This window comes from Poecilia latipinna, unplaced genomic scaffold (genome assembly GCF_001443285.1).
Source record: "Poecilia latipinna isolate Pla-1442-1.1 unplaced genomic scaffold, P_latipinna-1.0 Scaffold69, whole genome shotgun sequence".
NCBI lineage: Eukaryota > Metazoa > Chordata > Actinopteri > Cyprinodontiformes > Poeciliidae > Poecilia > Poecilia latipinna.
Window position 1 is genome coordinate 139,161 of NW_015112685.1, and position 15,667 is coordinate 154,827.

The 15,667-nt window shown below is 39.3% G+C and overlaps 2 protein-coding genes across 6 annotated transcripts in view; both read left to right on the top strand.

Annotated features, from left to right (window-relative positions):
• Positions 1-3,514, top strand: part of LOC106934466 (monocarboxylate transporter 9) — a 12,321-nt gene extending 8,807 nt beyond the window's left edge. For all 4 annotated transcript variants that reach the window (XM_015014401.1, XM_015014407.1, XM_015014397.1 and 1 more), the window contains exons 4-6: positions 650-745; positions 1,094-1,969; positions 2,077-3,514. In XM_015014401.1, coding sequence (XP_014869887.1) covers positions 650-745; positions 1,094-1,969; positions 2,077-2,261 — 1,157 coding nt within the window. In that variant the 3' untranslated portion in view covers positions 2,262-3,514. The remainder of the gene's footprint in view (positions 1-649; positions 746-1,093; positions 1,970-2,076) is intronic.
• A 1,039-nt stretch (positions 3,515-4,553) lies between these two features.
• LOC106934484 (protein FAM13B) overlaps positions 4,554-15,667 on the top strand; it is a 20,292-nt gene continuing 9,178 nt past the window's right edge. The window contains exons 1-12 of one of the 2 annotated variants that reach the window (XM_015014423.1): positions 4,554-4,829; positions 5,655-5,856; positions 5,987-6,196; positions 6,614-6,788; positions 8,730-8,901; positions 9,725-9,849; positions 13,284-13,505; positions 13,610-13,691; positions 13,899-13,999; positions 14,499-14,507; positions 14,817-14,874; positions 15,140-15,214. In XM_015014423.1, the coding sequence (XP_014869909.1) occupies positions 4,800-4,829; positions 5,655-5,856; positions 5,987-6,196; positions 6,614-6,788; positions 8,730-8,901; positions 9,725-9,849; positions 13,284-13,505; positions 13,610-13,691; positions 13,899-13,999; positions 14,499-14,507; positions 14,817-14,874; positions 15,140-15,214 (1,461 nt within the window). In that variant the 5' untranslated portion in view covers positions 4,554-4,799. The remainder of the gene's footprint in view (positions 4,830-5,654; positions 5,857-5,986; positions 6,197-6,613; positions 6,789-8,729; positions 8,902-9,724; positions 9,850-13,283; positions 13,506-13,609; positions 13,692-13,898; positions 14,000-14,498; positions 14,508-14,816; positions 14,875-15,139; positions 15,215-15,667) is intronic. The other variant, XM_015014430.1, reaches the window with a different exon arrangement.

Here is a 15,667-nt window from a genome sequence, read left to right on the forward strand (position 1 = left end):
TGTATTTGTACTTTTACTTAAGTACATTTATTGAGTACTTTCTCCACCACTGATGTTGAGTCAAATTCTTATGTAACATCAGAGACTGACTTTAGCCTTAATTACTAGTTAATGAATACCAATGGACCAGAAAGGATGACAGGATGTACAGCTAACCATGACTCCATTTGTTTGACCATTACTGACCACTGTTGACAGAAAAATAAGAACTAATGACTCAGTCAAAATTCCCATTTGGGCTTTTACTGCCTTTGTCCGTTGACTGGTGGTTATGCATGGACTCAGCTACCGCCTGTTGCTGCATATTAAGTGGCTGTCCATGCGTACGTAATTCTGCCAAACCCTTTCACCGCCCATGCCGCTATTAATGCAGGGTGCACTGACCAGGAAGGTTCTGCATAGTTAAAAGAGCAATTTATTTTTAGAGATGCCTTCAGATAACTGACAGTTGCTGCGCAAGCACATGTAGCTTGTTTACTTGTCATCATGTTGCATGTTTTCCTAAGTGTGTTGCATAAATCTTGTGACGCACACCACCCTTTGAAAGTAAACGTGTTTCTACAACATGGGACAGTCAAAACACATTTGTGGATGAAAAGGCTATCCTTTTCATCCAGGCTAATGCGTTTTATATTTTCTCATTTCCTAGGCCTGGGTTGTGGACTTGTCTACGCAGCCACCTTGACAATCACCTGTCAGTATTTTGACAAGAGACGCGGCCTTGCCCTTGGCATTGTCACCACAGGTACTTCTGCCTACCTCTCCCCTGAGATCTCTGGGTGCCTTCCTGTTCTCCATGCTCACTTCTTTAGTGTATGAGCTGCTGGAAGCCTTACAAAGCTCAGGTAAACATATGTAGTAGTTAAGCCAGATAGGCCTATTAATTAAACAGGTGGACTGACCTGTTAACTACGTTTAGCCTGGTGGAGAATGAAAACTTCCTTGGTAATAGGTCAGGAAGTTTGACTCCTTAGGGTTGTAAGATAGAACTATGTAGAAGACTGAGCACCTTATTTTCTTAGAGACTACAACATTATAATTTTCGGTCTTATTTTACACTAACATTAAATCTTTGTCCTTTCCTCTCATGCAGGCACAAGTGTAGGCGCATTCATCTATGCCACTGCTCAAAACGAGCTGATTGTCCTCTATGGCCTAGACGGCTGCTTGCTCATCATCGGAGCCATGGCACTGAATCTCATGGCGTGCTCTGGTTTCATGAGGCCCTTGAATATGCCAGGGTACTACCTCAAGCAAAAGGCCGCCCTCGAACGAAACACAGAAGAGCAGCTCTTCGTCAAGCCCCCATTCGATGACCTCAAGATCGCAGTGGGTTCTGCAGCAACCACTCCAGAGAAACCTCTCACGGTGAAGGAGTTGCTCATCACCATTGATGCTAAGGACTTGTCCATTCAAACAGAAAAGAAAGAGGGTCACCTGGCTGGGCTAGCCATTGTAAAAGCAATCAAGCAAAAGCAAAAGGCTTACTCCAAGTACATGCAGTCATTGTACGAGATCTTACAAGACCAAGAAATGTTGGCCTTCTGTATTGCCATCTTCCTGTTCAGCTTGGGTGCGTTTCCACCAGTCCTCTTTGTTGAGGACGTGGCCCAGAGTGGAGGACTCATTGAAGAAGTTAGTGTCATTCCTCTTGTATCGATAGGTGCTATTGCCACTTGCATAGGCAAACTAGCGCTGGGCATCCTGGTGGACATCAAATGGATCAACGGCGTCTATCTCTATGCCTTCACAATGTTGGCAGCAGGTTTGGTGCTACTTTTTATCCCCATCACCAAAAGTTACGTTGGACTGCAAATCCTGACAGCCATCCTTGGTTTCTTCTCTGGAAACTGGTCGCTTACTTCTTACATCACTACTAAGATCGTTGGCATAGACAGACTGACACAAGCCCATGGCATCCTTATGTTCTTTGGGGGATTTGGGATCATGCTTGGACCTCCTGTTGTAGGTAAGATGATTGTTCTTATCCATGTTTTAAACACCCTACACAAGACAATGCTTGTCTGAAGCTTTGTTGACCATTCTTACCATGGTGTTTTTCATTTCACTCTTCAGGGTGGTTTTTCGACTGGACACAGTCATACGACTTGGCGTTCTACTTCAGTGGTATCTGCGTTCTGTTGGGGGCGTTCATTCTCTTTCTACTCAGCCTTCCCTGCTGGAACAGGAGGCCCTCTGAGAACGACAAACCTGAAGTCCAATACACCAGCACCTGTGACAAAGTTGCCTCAGTAGCGTGAATTTAAGCACCTTTCATGAAGATCCTGGCACCTGCTACTGACTGACTGTTTCCGAACTATGCCCCAAAAAAAAAACCCTTGGAGGAAATTTTTTCTCTGAACATGCTGGGGTTTCTTCTTTATTTCTGTTGTCATATTTCAAAATACCAGGTTCTCAGGTTCAACCCATTTACAACTGATATTTTTAAAATATCGACTCTAAAGCCTGCTATGAATATTTTTCTTATTATTACCTCATTTTACGAGGTTAACAGAACAATGTTGGTAAAAATCCAAAATTTCTCTTTTTTTATGTGAAGACTATTAGTTTTTCTTCTCTGCAGCTTTGAAAACATGACATCATGCCACCTATGAGACCAGGAAAAAGATCCTGAAAACCACTAAGTATAAAAATATACTAAAATTTCATGTCAAAATGCACATAGATGATCATTTATGCTATGTTGGTTCAAACTATTTTTTTTTACCTGTCAAAGTAAAACTTGATTCTGTATTTTGGTCTCAGTAAACAAGCTCTCTATTCTGAATACTACCAAAGCATCCATTATAGCCAGTCCCTGCCATCACATAATGCCTGTAGAACCAATTCATAGGCCTTTCTTTGCTATGAGATTTTGATATAATTGCATGGAACTTGTTTTTAATGTTTTACAATAACTTACGCTTCATGTATCTCTTGTTTCTGGATAAGACAGATGATTCTAGAACACGTAGAAACAGCTGGGGGATCTAGCTGTATGTACATTTTGCATGTCCTACATGCTGCATGTCCTCATCACGAGACCGCACAGACATTCAGTTTGACCTACCTGGTCCTTTTCAACACATTCTGTGTTTAAATGTTTGTTTTGTGTGCATCTGTGCATCGTTATATCTTTGTGTTAGCCGTAGTTTGTGAAACCCTATGTGCTTGTGACTTTTATATGCACAAAACTGGCCTTAGAGCGGTTAAAAATTGTGATCAAGGTTCTTATTGTGATTTAAAGTGTAACAGGCTTTTAGAACTCTGTGAATGCTGTAAAGTAAACCACAAGAGATGTTTTTGGTAGCTCCAGCTTCAGGTCTGAGAGTGAATCTGGGACATTCGTGTTTAGCATTATTTTGTTCATAGAAGGTGATGTTAAGGTAGTGTAGCCATTCAGCTGTATAATGTAGCCTCTCATTTTTTTTATTTTAATAATGTAGTATTTATGTTTGCCCTTTCAGTTCCTTTGTTTATTTAAAATGTGCCAATAAAGACATTTTGATTAGTAGCACTGTGTATTGATTTATGATGAAGTCTTAATATTTTAAATTATAGGGTCAGAATTTCGGAAACCCTGCGACCCAAAGAGCACCTTTTACTCTGGCTCATACCAATTTTAATAGAGTGTAGTGCGGCAAAAATCCCGATATATTGATGGAGAGCCTCGCTAAAAAGCGATGATCATTTCAAGTTTGCCACACATTTTCAGTCAATGAGCTTTTCCATTGTAACTTTGGTTGTATGTTTAGGGTTGCTGTCCTGCTGAAAAGTGAACCTCCAGAAGTTGTTTCCAACCTGTAACAGGCTTTCCTCCAGGATTGTCCTGCATGTAGCTATGAATAACTTACTGTTATCCCTTACCAACTTACTTGTTCTTGCTGAAGAAAAGCCTCCAGCAGCACATTACTGCCATCACCACCATGTTTTACAGTGGAGAATGGTGTGTTCAGGGTTGTATGTTTTTTATTTGCTTACAATTTTTACTACCATGCTGATTGCAAACCTGATTTTTTGCACTTTCATTTATTTAAGAGTATTGAGGTACAGGGGGCTAAAAAGGCTGCCAAAAATGAGCATTAATAATTTTTCTAAAAGAAAAAAAAATTGTCTGGATTTGACAGTGTTACACAAGCAGCTTAATATGAATTGCTGATCTACATGAATCCAGATGCCACAAAAGGAAACAAACAGTGAAGCCTTTCAGTGTTAGAATTTTATTTAATAATAAAATTGCGAATAATGTTTTGCACTTAGATTGTCTGAATATTTTGTAAATTGCTCAATCGAGAAATCTGAGGCACGACATTGGTGGAAAGATTATGAAAATATTTCGCCGGAACAATTTAACCCCAGGTTTAGCTGATATTTCTCATTTTAGATCAAATGGAGTCGAAGTTTACAAACTCCCGTCTTATGTAAAATGTGCTGCTGACCATACTAGTCAAACACGGTAGGCATGATGGAAACCATTTCCGCAGAGTTTCACCTGAGCATCCTGAGCCACTCAACTGCTGCCCTTAGCAACTCCCATAGCGACCGTGTATCACGTGACTAGTAACGTAAACAATTTACCAGTGAAGTTAGCAGGAGGATACTGAGCCAAAAAGGCTTCCTTAAGATAACTTTTTTTATATATAAATTTGCGATTATCCAGCCGCCGGGATGTGAAGACCATGGCAACGATTAGTCGGGAATCTTCGAAAGTTTCTGTAAGCGGAGCATTCATTTGGACAAGATGAAAATCCGTCTACAACTCAAAGGCGGGGAGCTGTTCCAGTCCGCTGAGCTGAAAAATGGGCGCAAGCGCTTCAATATCCTCCTGTGTAAGTTCACATATTCAGTGTGTTATTCTACTACTGAAGGCTTTCCTACGTCATTATGCAGCATGTCCGAATTAATTTTGTACAGTTTTCCTTTTTTTTTCCAGTGGGTCCCTGAATGCGGGTTTTTTTTTATCATGCAACGTCTGTGTCATGTTGCCAGGCACTCTAGGATTGGACTTGTTTCAAATATCTCATAGTTCTGGAGACCGACGTTACTTTTAAGGAAGATTCAGGTTACGTTATCTTTAAGGGTCAGTAATGAAAAGAAAAAAAAAATCTAGATACTAATAAAATTATTATCAAATTACTTTGTCATTCTTCACTTTTATTCAATAAGTCATAAGAAAATGTAAAACGGGACTTTACCTAAATTAATTCTATATGATAAACAACAAACCTTTGAAAAATATTAATTATAATACTCCACATTACATAGGTAAGGTAGTGAAGGAGAAAAGATAATTACAACATTTTAACTTCTGTCTCTGGTCCAAGGTGTTATAGCCTACACGGTTTCCGTCCATCCATCCTGATCTACTTGAAAGAAATCCACAGTAAATTGAATTTTTGTGAACTTTGGTTTTCTTGCCAACTATAAATTGTTGAAAAACAAAAATGCACGTGGAAGCTAATTTGAGTCCGGAGAAGTTTTTACATTCAAATGAATCCTTGTAAGTATATTCAGATATTTAAATACTAAAATCAAGGTGGGTGTGAAATGGTAACATACTTAACCACAACTATGTTTTTAAACTACTTCTGGTGTTTGTTAACGTTAATGTAATAAATGAGATCTCCCTCTGTTAATTTCTCTTCTCGCTGCAGAACAACATATCTTCAGTGAAAATAATAAGACCCAACTCTAAAGTCGGCCCAGAACTCACAGTTCCTGCACATGTTCCAGCTCCTGCAGAACGGCCAGCGTGTGTATTCGGTGTTGCTTTGGAAAAACTAAATGAGAATGGGCAGATGGTCAATGGGATACCTCTTGTCTTAATAGACATGGTAGAGTTCTTGGAAAAGTATGGTACGTAAAGCCCTCTGAGTCTCTTAACTAAATTGCTTTATTCACACTCCCTGTTTTTTTTGTGTTTTTTTTTACATTTAACTCAAGCGTCATCTGTGTGTTGTGACCGAATATGTTTTCCCTATTTTAGGACTGCACCACAGGGGTCTGTTTCGTTTGTGTGGGTCCACGGCACGTGTGAAGCAGCTGAGGAAACAGTTGGACCAAGGAGAGAGAGTGGACCTGGACCAATTGGGGGACGCCACCACTGTAGCTTCTCTACTCAAGCTCTTCCTGCGGGAATTACCCACTCCTTTAGTTCCTGAACCGCATCGCAAGCAGCTGGTTCTCATCCTAAAAGGTGCTTTAGAAAATGACTTTTATGGTATACACCTTATTACATTTTCACTATTTATGTGTGTATAAGCATGTGTTTCTTATGCTTCAGATGCAAATCATTTATATTTCAGGTATTTGAGTTGAGCAGGAAGTCATCAATGACATCCTGTTGCACTCAGCTGTAAATATGACTTTCTATTCTAAATAGCTATTCTTTGGATAAAAAAACAAAAAAAAAACACGTCATTCAAGTATTCAGATGTGTTTTCCGATGTTTATATATGAGGAAAAATATATTTGTTTGATTAAAGGTTTGGTTTTTGTGGTTTCTTTTTGGTTTGCGAATATTCCACTTAAATAAAACTTAGTTAAATTAAAGCGTTGTACTCATCTTTACCAAGGAAACTAATCAATTTTCAATGTTTCTGCATATTTTTAGGGTGTACACGTGAGCTGAACCAAAGACTGAGAGAAAACCTTTGCCTCCTGCCTGATTTCAGCCTCAATATTCTCTCTTACCTCTTCCACTTCCTGTCGAAAGTAGCCTCTCAGAGTTTGTCCAACCACATGCCTATGGAAAATCTAGCTACCATCTTTGGACCTTGTATATTTCAGTAAGTTGCTTCCGTCTCCCTAAAATTGCAATAGGAGACATGAATTTTGACCAAATGGTGTAATTCTGTCGCACATATGTTTGTAATTCTGGTAGATTGGAGTGCAGAAAAAAGAAAAAAGAAAACAGTCTGTTCCTCATGAAAGCAGCCTTCTATGTATGTGGCACAGTTCAAACGCTTTGCTGCTGAGTGTTTGTTGTGTGAAGTCGAGTTCACCCCCTCGTAGGAAATGGGTGTGATCTGCTGCCCGTAATGCAGAGCATGGCACAGAAAACGACTTACAGATACGAACGAGGTCTTCAAGAGTTTGCTTGTTGCTTCTCCCTTCCTGTTTACTGAACTGTAAACACGCTGAGTCTCTATGGAGCCTCGCACAACAAGTGACTGGTGGGCTTTAGTGACAGTAGAAAGGAGTCATTATATCAGGCCCACTCGTCATTCTTTGATCTCTGTTGTATTAGTTGTTTTGCGCCTGTTAGTCATCGCATAAAGCCCAGCGTCTCAGAGGAAGGTGTTCATCGTAGCCACGGGCGAGAACAGTTTGAGTTTGGGTAGCTGGAAAAAAGAAGGCTGTGAATTATGCAGTTTATTTTTGCTTTCTATGAAACTGGGAACGGCTTTGGGAGACAAATGTAGTGTTTCATTTATTCAATTCATTTCAATAATTACAATAATAATAATAAAAAAAATAACGGCAGTTTAATTGACTGAGTAAAGATTTTTTCTCAGGTTTAGTTTAAGATTTCCATAGTCTAATCAGGGAAGGCAGGCATTGTATGCCAACACTGGAACATATGTGCTTGGTGGCAGCTTCAGTGACACAGTCTGTGCCCCATAACTCCTCCATATTTGCCTCCCAAATGCCTTCATAGACAGCCACTTCCTCTCATATGTCTCTGTGATGTAACACGTGATAGACTTCTAAATGTTTTGTCTGCCATACAAACACATCTGCTCCTGCTTAGGTTTTCTGCTTTTTTTCCCCCCCCCCCCTTTTAGATTTTTTTTCCTTTTAGGTTTTTTTTTTTTTTTTTTTTTTGCATAAGTGGAGTAAACTGATTTTAAATTAATAGGTTATATTGGATCAACAGAATAACATGTTAGAAATAAATCTTAGCTGGTAGGCCAACTTGATATGAGTTGATGATTAGGGCTGAAACGATTAATCAGATTAATCGTAATGATTCGATTATCGCAATAACTAATCAACTAATCAACTAATTTAGTAAATGATTAATCGTTAGCTGGAGTATTCAGACTCAGAAAAAGACCAATTGTAGAAAAAACCTCAGCAGTAATTAAGCCAAAAATGTACTTATGCAGTATACATTGCACTTAATATAAAATAAAACACTTTGTCTGCATGTTGTACCAAGAACTCCTCAAGTATTTGCTTCATGATTATGTCAAAAGAAAAAAAGAAAATCTCCAATTAACCACCTTGTTCCATCAAATTATTAATTAGTTAATACAAAAATAATTAACAGATCTGCCCATATTTTTAGCTGTAGATGGATCATTTGCTATAAAAGATCAAGCATTCACTAAAGGAATGCTATGTTATTGTATTTTAGGCAATGGAATGCCTATTTTCTTATTTACAAAAGGAATTAATTGGTAGTGCTTTTGCAGGATTCAATGTATTTCTGTTTTATAAAAACAAGGCTTAAATGAAAAATCTGCAGAATGTGTCTTTTTTTTAAAATCCAGTTAAATGATTAATTATCAGAATAATTGACAACTAAAATAAACGTTACTTACAGCCCTATAGTGATGATTTGTGCTTTGCTTGAACTGTTCCTCTCAGGACAGCGCTGTTTGTGCCTCTGGCCACTAGATGGCAATCTTTACCACTGTGTTTGTAACTTAAATAGCCATTTTGAATGTTATAGCGTTGACAGTGACGTCGTGCTGTTGTTTCGCTTTCCTCTCTCCATGCAGTGTTCCAGCAGGGCCCAGGATCCTGGAGGAGCAGAGTGTGTCTAACACCCTGCTGCTCCACCTCCTCAGACATCATGCAGATCTCCTTCCGGTCAAAGAAGAGATCTTAATGAAGTCCTCTACTTCTTCCTCACCTCCTCCTCCTGCTCTCTCTGCTCTCTCACATTTTGAGGTGTGGATCAACTTATCTTGACAGAACTTGAAAAGCGTTGTTTCAGCACGACTTAGAAAAAAAATGAAACATAAACGTGCCAGTGCTTCTTAATTGATTTAAGGGAGCAGTGTGGCCTTTTGTTTATTCTTGACTTAGGAGTGAAACTTGAAATTTGATTTTTTGAATTAAAGCAGAGAAATGTCCTGTGAAGTCAGAATCTCAAGTGGGAAAGTCTGAGGTTTCCCCACCAACCCTGACCTCAAAGTGCTCACTATATGCAGGTGAAATTCAAAACTGCATAGAAATACAGAGTTTTTAGCTTTAACGCTGATTTAGTTACTAAATCCCACTGCTTTCTGATATTTGAGCGGTGACTGATGTCATTCCTAAATCCAAATACTGACTTCAGTGTTAAAATAGTATTTTGTACAAAACCACTAGAACTTGTCCTGTTGGTTCATTGTCATCCACTACAGTTTGTACTGGGATATCTTTAAATTTTCACAACTGTGCTTCTGATGAACAAGTTCCAGATGAATGAATTTAAGAACATGATCAGTGTCATTGCTTCTAAACTGTTTTGTAATATATATATTTATATATTTTTTAAACTTGTGTATGTGGCTTAATTTGTTTTACGTATGATTAACGTGTTGCCGATTTGATTTCTGGATCTCCTGGATAAATAAAGGAAAGAAAGAAAGAGAGAAACGTTTTCATTACAATGCGCAGACATGGACAGTGTTCTGTACTTGTGGAAAACGAATCCACCTGTTCCTGTAAGGAACATTTTGAACGTTGCCACGAGTTTATTAATGTCAGTGTCACCTTTCTTTGGCAGGTCCAACCCCACAGCTCTGAGTGCGATAACAGCTGCAGCATGGAGAGGTTGGAGGAAGAGATCGCTTCGATTTCTGGGGGCTTTGCTTCTGAACTAACTCTGCAGATGCAATTACCACTCAACAGGTACTCCTCGTCTCTCTATGGATGGATTGATTCTTGCTGTGACTTGGTCCAAAAGAAAGTTAGCGTTTCTTTAATTCATTGGAAACATGGATAATTTAATTAAATAATGAAGAACTACCCTAACATTGATAATCACCTAAATGTTCTTAAAGTTTTAGTAAAGACAAATAACATTTAAGAAAAATCACTTGCACAACAAGCTTTAAGCAACTCAGTTTTCATCAGTCTTAGAATGGACTAATTTGCTTTATTGTGGTTAGTAGGAACACAATACTATCAACTATTCTTTCCACACCCCCACAATTATATTAATACGCCTCGTCTCCTGATAGGAATAAGAAAAAAAAAAAATCTGACAACCATTTTTAGTCTAACGATCATACATTCTTCTTGAAGGCTGTAAGGTTGTATTAGACATGAAGTGATATTTAACATCTGCACGCAGCGTTGCATTTGTGCGTCAGGCATTCAGATGCTTTTTTTTTTTTCCCCCATAACTGACATTTAAGCATATGTGTCCTCTGCTAAACCTTTTGTGATGGAAGTAAAATGAGACTGTCTTGTTGACTGTTCAAACTGAAAGGGCGATTTCAAGCGAGAAATGTAATAGTTTCGATGTTTGACGCCAAACTAGCCGTAAATTTGATTCAAACGTAGCCTCTGATGGCAGACGAGTCATGCAGTTTGTTGTTTGAGGCTTTGGGACACGCAGCTGATGACGCCCCGAGAGTGTAATTCTTCCCATCCGACACATAAAGAATGGCGATATTGCAGGTCTGTGCATTGCAGCCGATCAGCAGACAGCTGTTTGTTGTGTCTTCACACCTCATGCTCATTTTTGTTCGCTTTTCCTTTTACATATAAAGCAGGTTAATTCAAATAAAGCAGGTTAATTCAAATAACGTGTAGATTTTAAAGTGCAATATTTCTCCAGGACTGGTTCCCACACTGTAAATCAGGAAGTTGTTTTATACATCATGCACACAAAGGGATATTCCACCTACGTGCATTTCAGTCTAAGCTGGGTAAGCAGAAATGTCCGCTGACAAAGAGTGACCAGATGCAGCAGAAGCGGAGTGTGAAAGGAGGCCAGTTTTATGTTTTGCCTTTGTTTTTGAGTCATCACAGGGCAAATCTCAATCATTTTTCATCAACAGCTTCCTACGCTCATCTGCTCTGCAGGAGAGAGAGATGCTGCATCATTCCAAATGTTTGGCTGGTTTCCTCGCCTCACCGAGGAACGTTAAATTGGATAGCTGGAGTAAATACTAGGAAGGCAACACTTCTGTTTTCCACATTTTTATTTCCCACGTAAAAAAAAAAAAAAAGAAAGCTGTCCAGAATTAAGATCATACAGCTACATTTCTTATTTTCTCTCTCTCTTTTTTTTTTATTATAAAAATCTAATAACTCAGAGCTCTTTAGATATTTTCTTCTGGATTGTCAAAATTACAATCCTAACACAATTCTGGTTGGACAGCACAGTATATGCTTGGAAGTATTATGATAAAAGCATAATGACAATATGTGAGGGTTACAGTATATCATACATATTGGGGTCAATGAGATCAAAGTCAAGGGTAAATAATGCTTGGATTTATGAAAATCTCCTTCTCTATACCCATTGCAATGTAGAGGGTGGCGTATTTTAAAAATAATAATAATAATTTGAAACAATTCCTGATCAGATTTTATGAAATTACCCTTGAAACTGAAACATATAATGAGAAAAATAGCTCAGTTTGGGTCAAAGGTGTGCAGAGGGTTACCATGACATTTATGCTGGTTGCATGTAAACTTCTGACCGGTGCTGTAAATGTGGGTCGTCTTGATGTTTCTGCTTATTCTGATTCTTATGCAGTTAGAATCAACAACATTCACATAACTTACATTCACAGATTCGCCTCTATATAATTGTGCTTTCCACTTAAGTCCTCTATTTACTAAGTGGTTTGTTGACGTCGTTCATTTCACTTATTCCCACAGTGGCCGTTATTGAGGTCAGTTCCAGAAATGTGTCAAATGCCAAGACAGGCATGTTTTGTGAGATGAGCTTAGTCCCTTGTGGGTTTGGTTTTTGATGATGAAGGAGTTTCTCCTCAGTGGTAAAGATGTTAGGATGTGTGTGCTGTCCTCTGTTGGCCTTTCTGACCCACTTCTGTCCGTGCCGCTGTGCTGTTCCGGTTTCTGCTAACTCTAAATATGATTGAGCAGTTTTGAACTCCGGCCCCTTTATCATCACAGGCGAGTGTGTGTGTGTGTGTGTGTGTGCAGGGAAGTAACTGAAGCGATCGGGTCAGTAGTTTTTGCCTCCGGAACTTTTTTTTTTTGCAACCATTAAGCCTTTGTCGTCTCTGCGCTCCTTTCTTTTCATCCTCGTCTTTTCTCCAGAGCAGCAGACTGTTTGCTGTTTGCTTGCTTGTTGTCTTACGTCTTAGTCTGTTGTGAGAAATGTTCTCGTCTTTGATCTGCTTTAGCGTCGGCAACTGTGGATCAACGGTTCACCGCAAGTGAGTGGACAAATGGATAAAACTATTCTGAGCACGCTGCTGGTATTTGTCTGCAAAGAAGTCTGCTGTTTGATAATCAGTGACTAATATCTATGATGATTTACTGAACATTTATCACTGTGAGTGTTATCAACACCCTCGGCTATTTGTTAATTCATTTTCACCACTATGTTTTGGGGTGTGAATAGAGTTGTTTAAAGCGGGTAAATAGAGAACCAGAATGGATCCTGTATTTCATTTAGTGCTGCGATGCGGAGCTTTAAGCGACGCTTTATCCTGTGTGGTTTAAGATCAGAAATTGTTTTCTGTTTTTTAAAGGTCAACGTTAACTTTAATACATGTTTACTATGTTTACATTCTCTCGTTAGCATGCCATTTCCGGATCTGCTCCCATAATTACAGCCATAATTTTGGATAAAATCTGTTTTGTCAGACCAGATTAAATAAAAACTTGAAATGTGTAGGATGTTTATCATTGCAGTAAGCAATGATAAATTAAAATGAGCTATTCTGATTATTAATGTTTTTTAAAGGGCAATTTTGTGTTGGGAGACTTCATAATCTATTTTATTCATGGCTTCGGTTGTGTGTGGTTTGTATTTCCGTTTTAGTTATCGCTTTTGGCTGTTGTTTTTTTTATTTTGGATATTTAAATTATCTCACAGCTCCAGTGTGAAGACAGTCCTAAAATGCTATTATTATGAATATATTACTTGAAAAGGTCTCAAAACAACAATATTATCATATATTGCAATTACAGTGGAAAAAATTATTTGTCTATGTTTTCACCCCTTTTTACACCTATATTAAATCCAGGGGATGGAATTTGTGGTCCTAACAACGAAAAACAAACATCCACAGCAAACGTTTTCTTTTGTCTTTCCCTTCCTGTCCGTTTTGTTCTCGTATTTCTGTCGTTTCAAGTTGTGACAAACTGCTGCCAGCTTGTAAGAACCGCTCTGACGTCAGCGCTGACATTCAGCCGCCGACTGCAAACCGGGAGGTTCTGCAGGAAGGCAGGATCACAGCGGAAGCAGGCAGCGCTCTCTCCCGTCACGCTGACCTGCTGCCAGAGCGTCAGCCGCAGACCGCACAGCCTCAGAGCGCGTCGGGGGAGCCTTCTGAAACGACATCTACCGTGCGACGGTGATTTTTGTTCAAGGCACTGCATTTTAACCCAGTGGTCACACGACGGTTTTTGTCGAAATATGTGTTCCTTGCTAATAACCCGTTCACCCTCATCTCACCAGGATTTTATTTCAGACAGTACAACCCAACACCGGATCAAAACTGAAACAGGAGAAAGAAGACAGATTCGTTTGCTCTTCTTCGGTGTGCATCTGCTCTTTCTGCTGTTCATTCAGCAACACGTATTCGTTCACTCTTAAATATTACTTCTAGATATTATTTTAGAAAAACTTCACCAGTATACATTCCGGAAGAACTAAATGAAACTTTATTTGAAAATTAACTTTCACGTGCAAGACTAAATAAAAATGGATCAAACTGTTTTTGTTTGTTTGTTTTTGTTTACTTCAGGTTTCCAGCAGCAGCATAGGACAGAACTGGCCTCGTTCAGATCTCTGCATGTCGAGCGAATCGCAAAGCAAAATGCAAATAAATAGTCTGCTGTCAGACAGGTGAGATAAAACGGCACCATGTTTATTAAAAACAAAACGAAAAAAAAAGTGTGAGCGCTAATCTTCCCTCATGTCCTGATTTCCTTCAGTAATTTGTTCTCAAATAATTCGTATTATCAAAACAGTTCGGTTTAAGTATTTAACATTTGGTGATTGAATCACTTGTTAGTGAATTGCTTTTTTTTTTTTTTTTGCTTTTTAAAAAAAAAAAAATCAGTGAAAGTGTATCAGATGTATTTAGATGGATACTAGAGTTATTTTCCTTCCTCTCAGGAAGACAAATATGACCGGGGCTCAGCCGGGTCATGGCTGAGCCCCGCAGTCGGTTCAGAAGTAGGTTATCAGAGCACCGCGCTGCTCACAGTCACGGCTTTGATGTGATTCCGGTCCAACTAACACTGACGCGCTGCAGGGCCTCACGTGGAGCAGACCGGCTAACTGTGTCAGATGGACTTAGCCTGGCTGGTCGCTGAGTTTTTGTGTCTGTTTGTCTCCGCAGAACGCCTTGGTAAGCCGGACCTTAGTACCATCATGCCATAGGAAGCGACCGTCTCAGTTACGCCTCACTCATTCGAGCCATAAACAGTCCATGATTTAACATACCGACTGCAGATCTAAACACATCTGTTTTCAGCCATGTTCATGATCACAGCTTGCTATTAAAGTTACATGGAGTGTAGCCAGAGGTAGAACGAGAGCTGGCGCACAATTTGTGAAGCTGGCTTTTGTTTTTTGTTTTTTGTTTTTTTGCACTGGCACTTAGTCCAATTTGATTGGGGTTTTCTGCTTCAGTTCATTGTGCTTCCTTGTTTTCTAGCCTACTGTGCTGTATACAGTGCAAGACAGAAGATGAAGGGACGGTGTCCCAATACAAGGTAAACTGACTTTTCTGCAGAATAGTAACTGTGGTCTGGAAATCGGTTTATAGTTTCAGATTTGCATTGTTTCACTTGAACATGCAAGGGAAAATAAAATGTTTTTTTCTGTTTTTAAGAAGAAAAAAAAACATTTAACTTCAAGAAATTTGGTCATATTACTTAACCCATTCGGTCCTTTTTGAAATCTAATGAATCTGTAAGGAGCTATTTTTGTTTTTCATGCATATGGCTTTGTTACTGATGGAGTTTTCTCTTCCTTCAGAGGAGCAAAGGAGGAGGATGCTGTGGTTCCTCTGACACACATAGCGACTGCAGAGGCACACACAGCTGCTATGACGTAAGTTCTCCTTCCTCGCAGTCCTTTTTATTTTTGTGCCATGGATTGTAAAATAACTCTTGGTGATACCTGGAGTTATTTTCTGAAAATCCCCTGCATGTGTCTGGGTGTTTGTGCCTGGCCGCCCGTAGGTGTTTATCTTCCGTAATAATAGCCTCGCTTGCTGCCCTCCCCTCACATCCGTCCACCTCCTCTGGCTGACGCACAAACCTGGTTTTTATTTATTTTTTTATTATTTTTTTTTATGAATGAACCGCTGAGGAGGATGAGCGAAAGGAACCTCAGCCTATACCTGCTGCCGCCGCTGCTGATGTCACATCAAATATGTGGTCCAATACGATTTTGTTTTACGATAAAACTCGACCTCACAGGGTTTTTTTTTTTTTTTTTTTTTCCCTCCGCAATACAGAGGCAGATCGAACCGAATCCCAACACACACACACACACTCACTA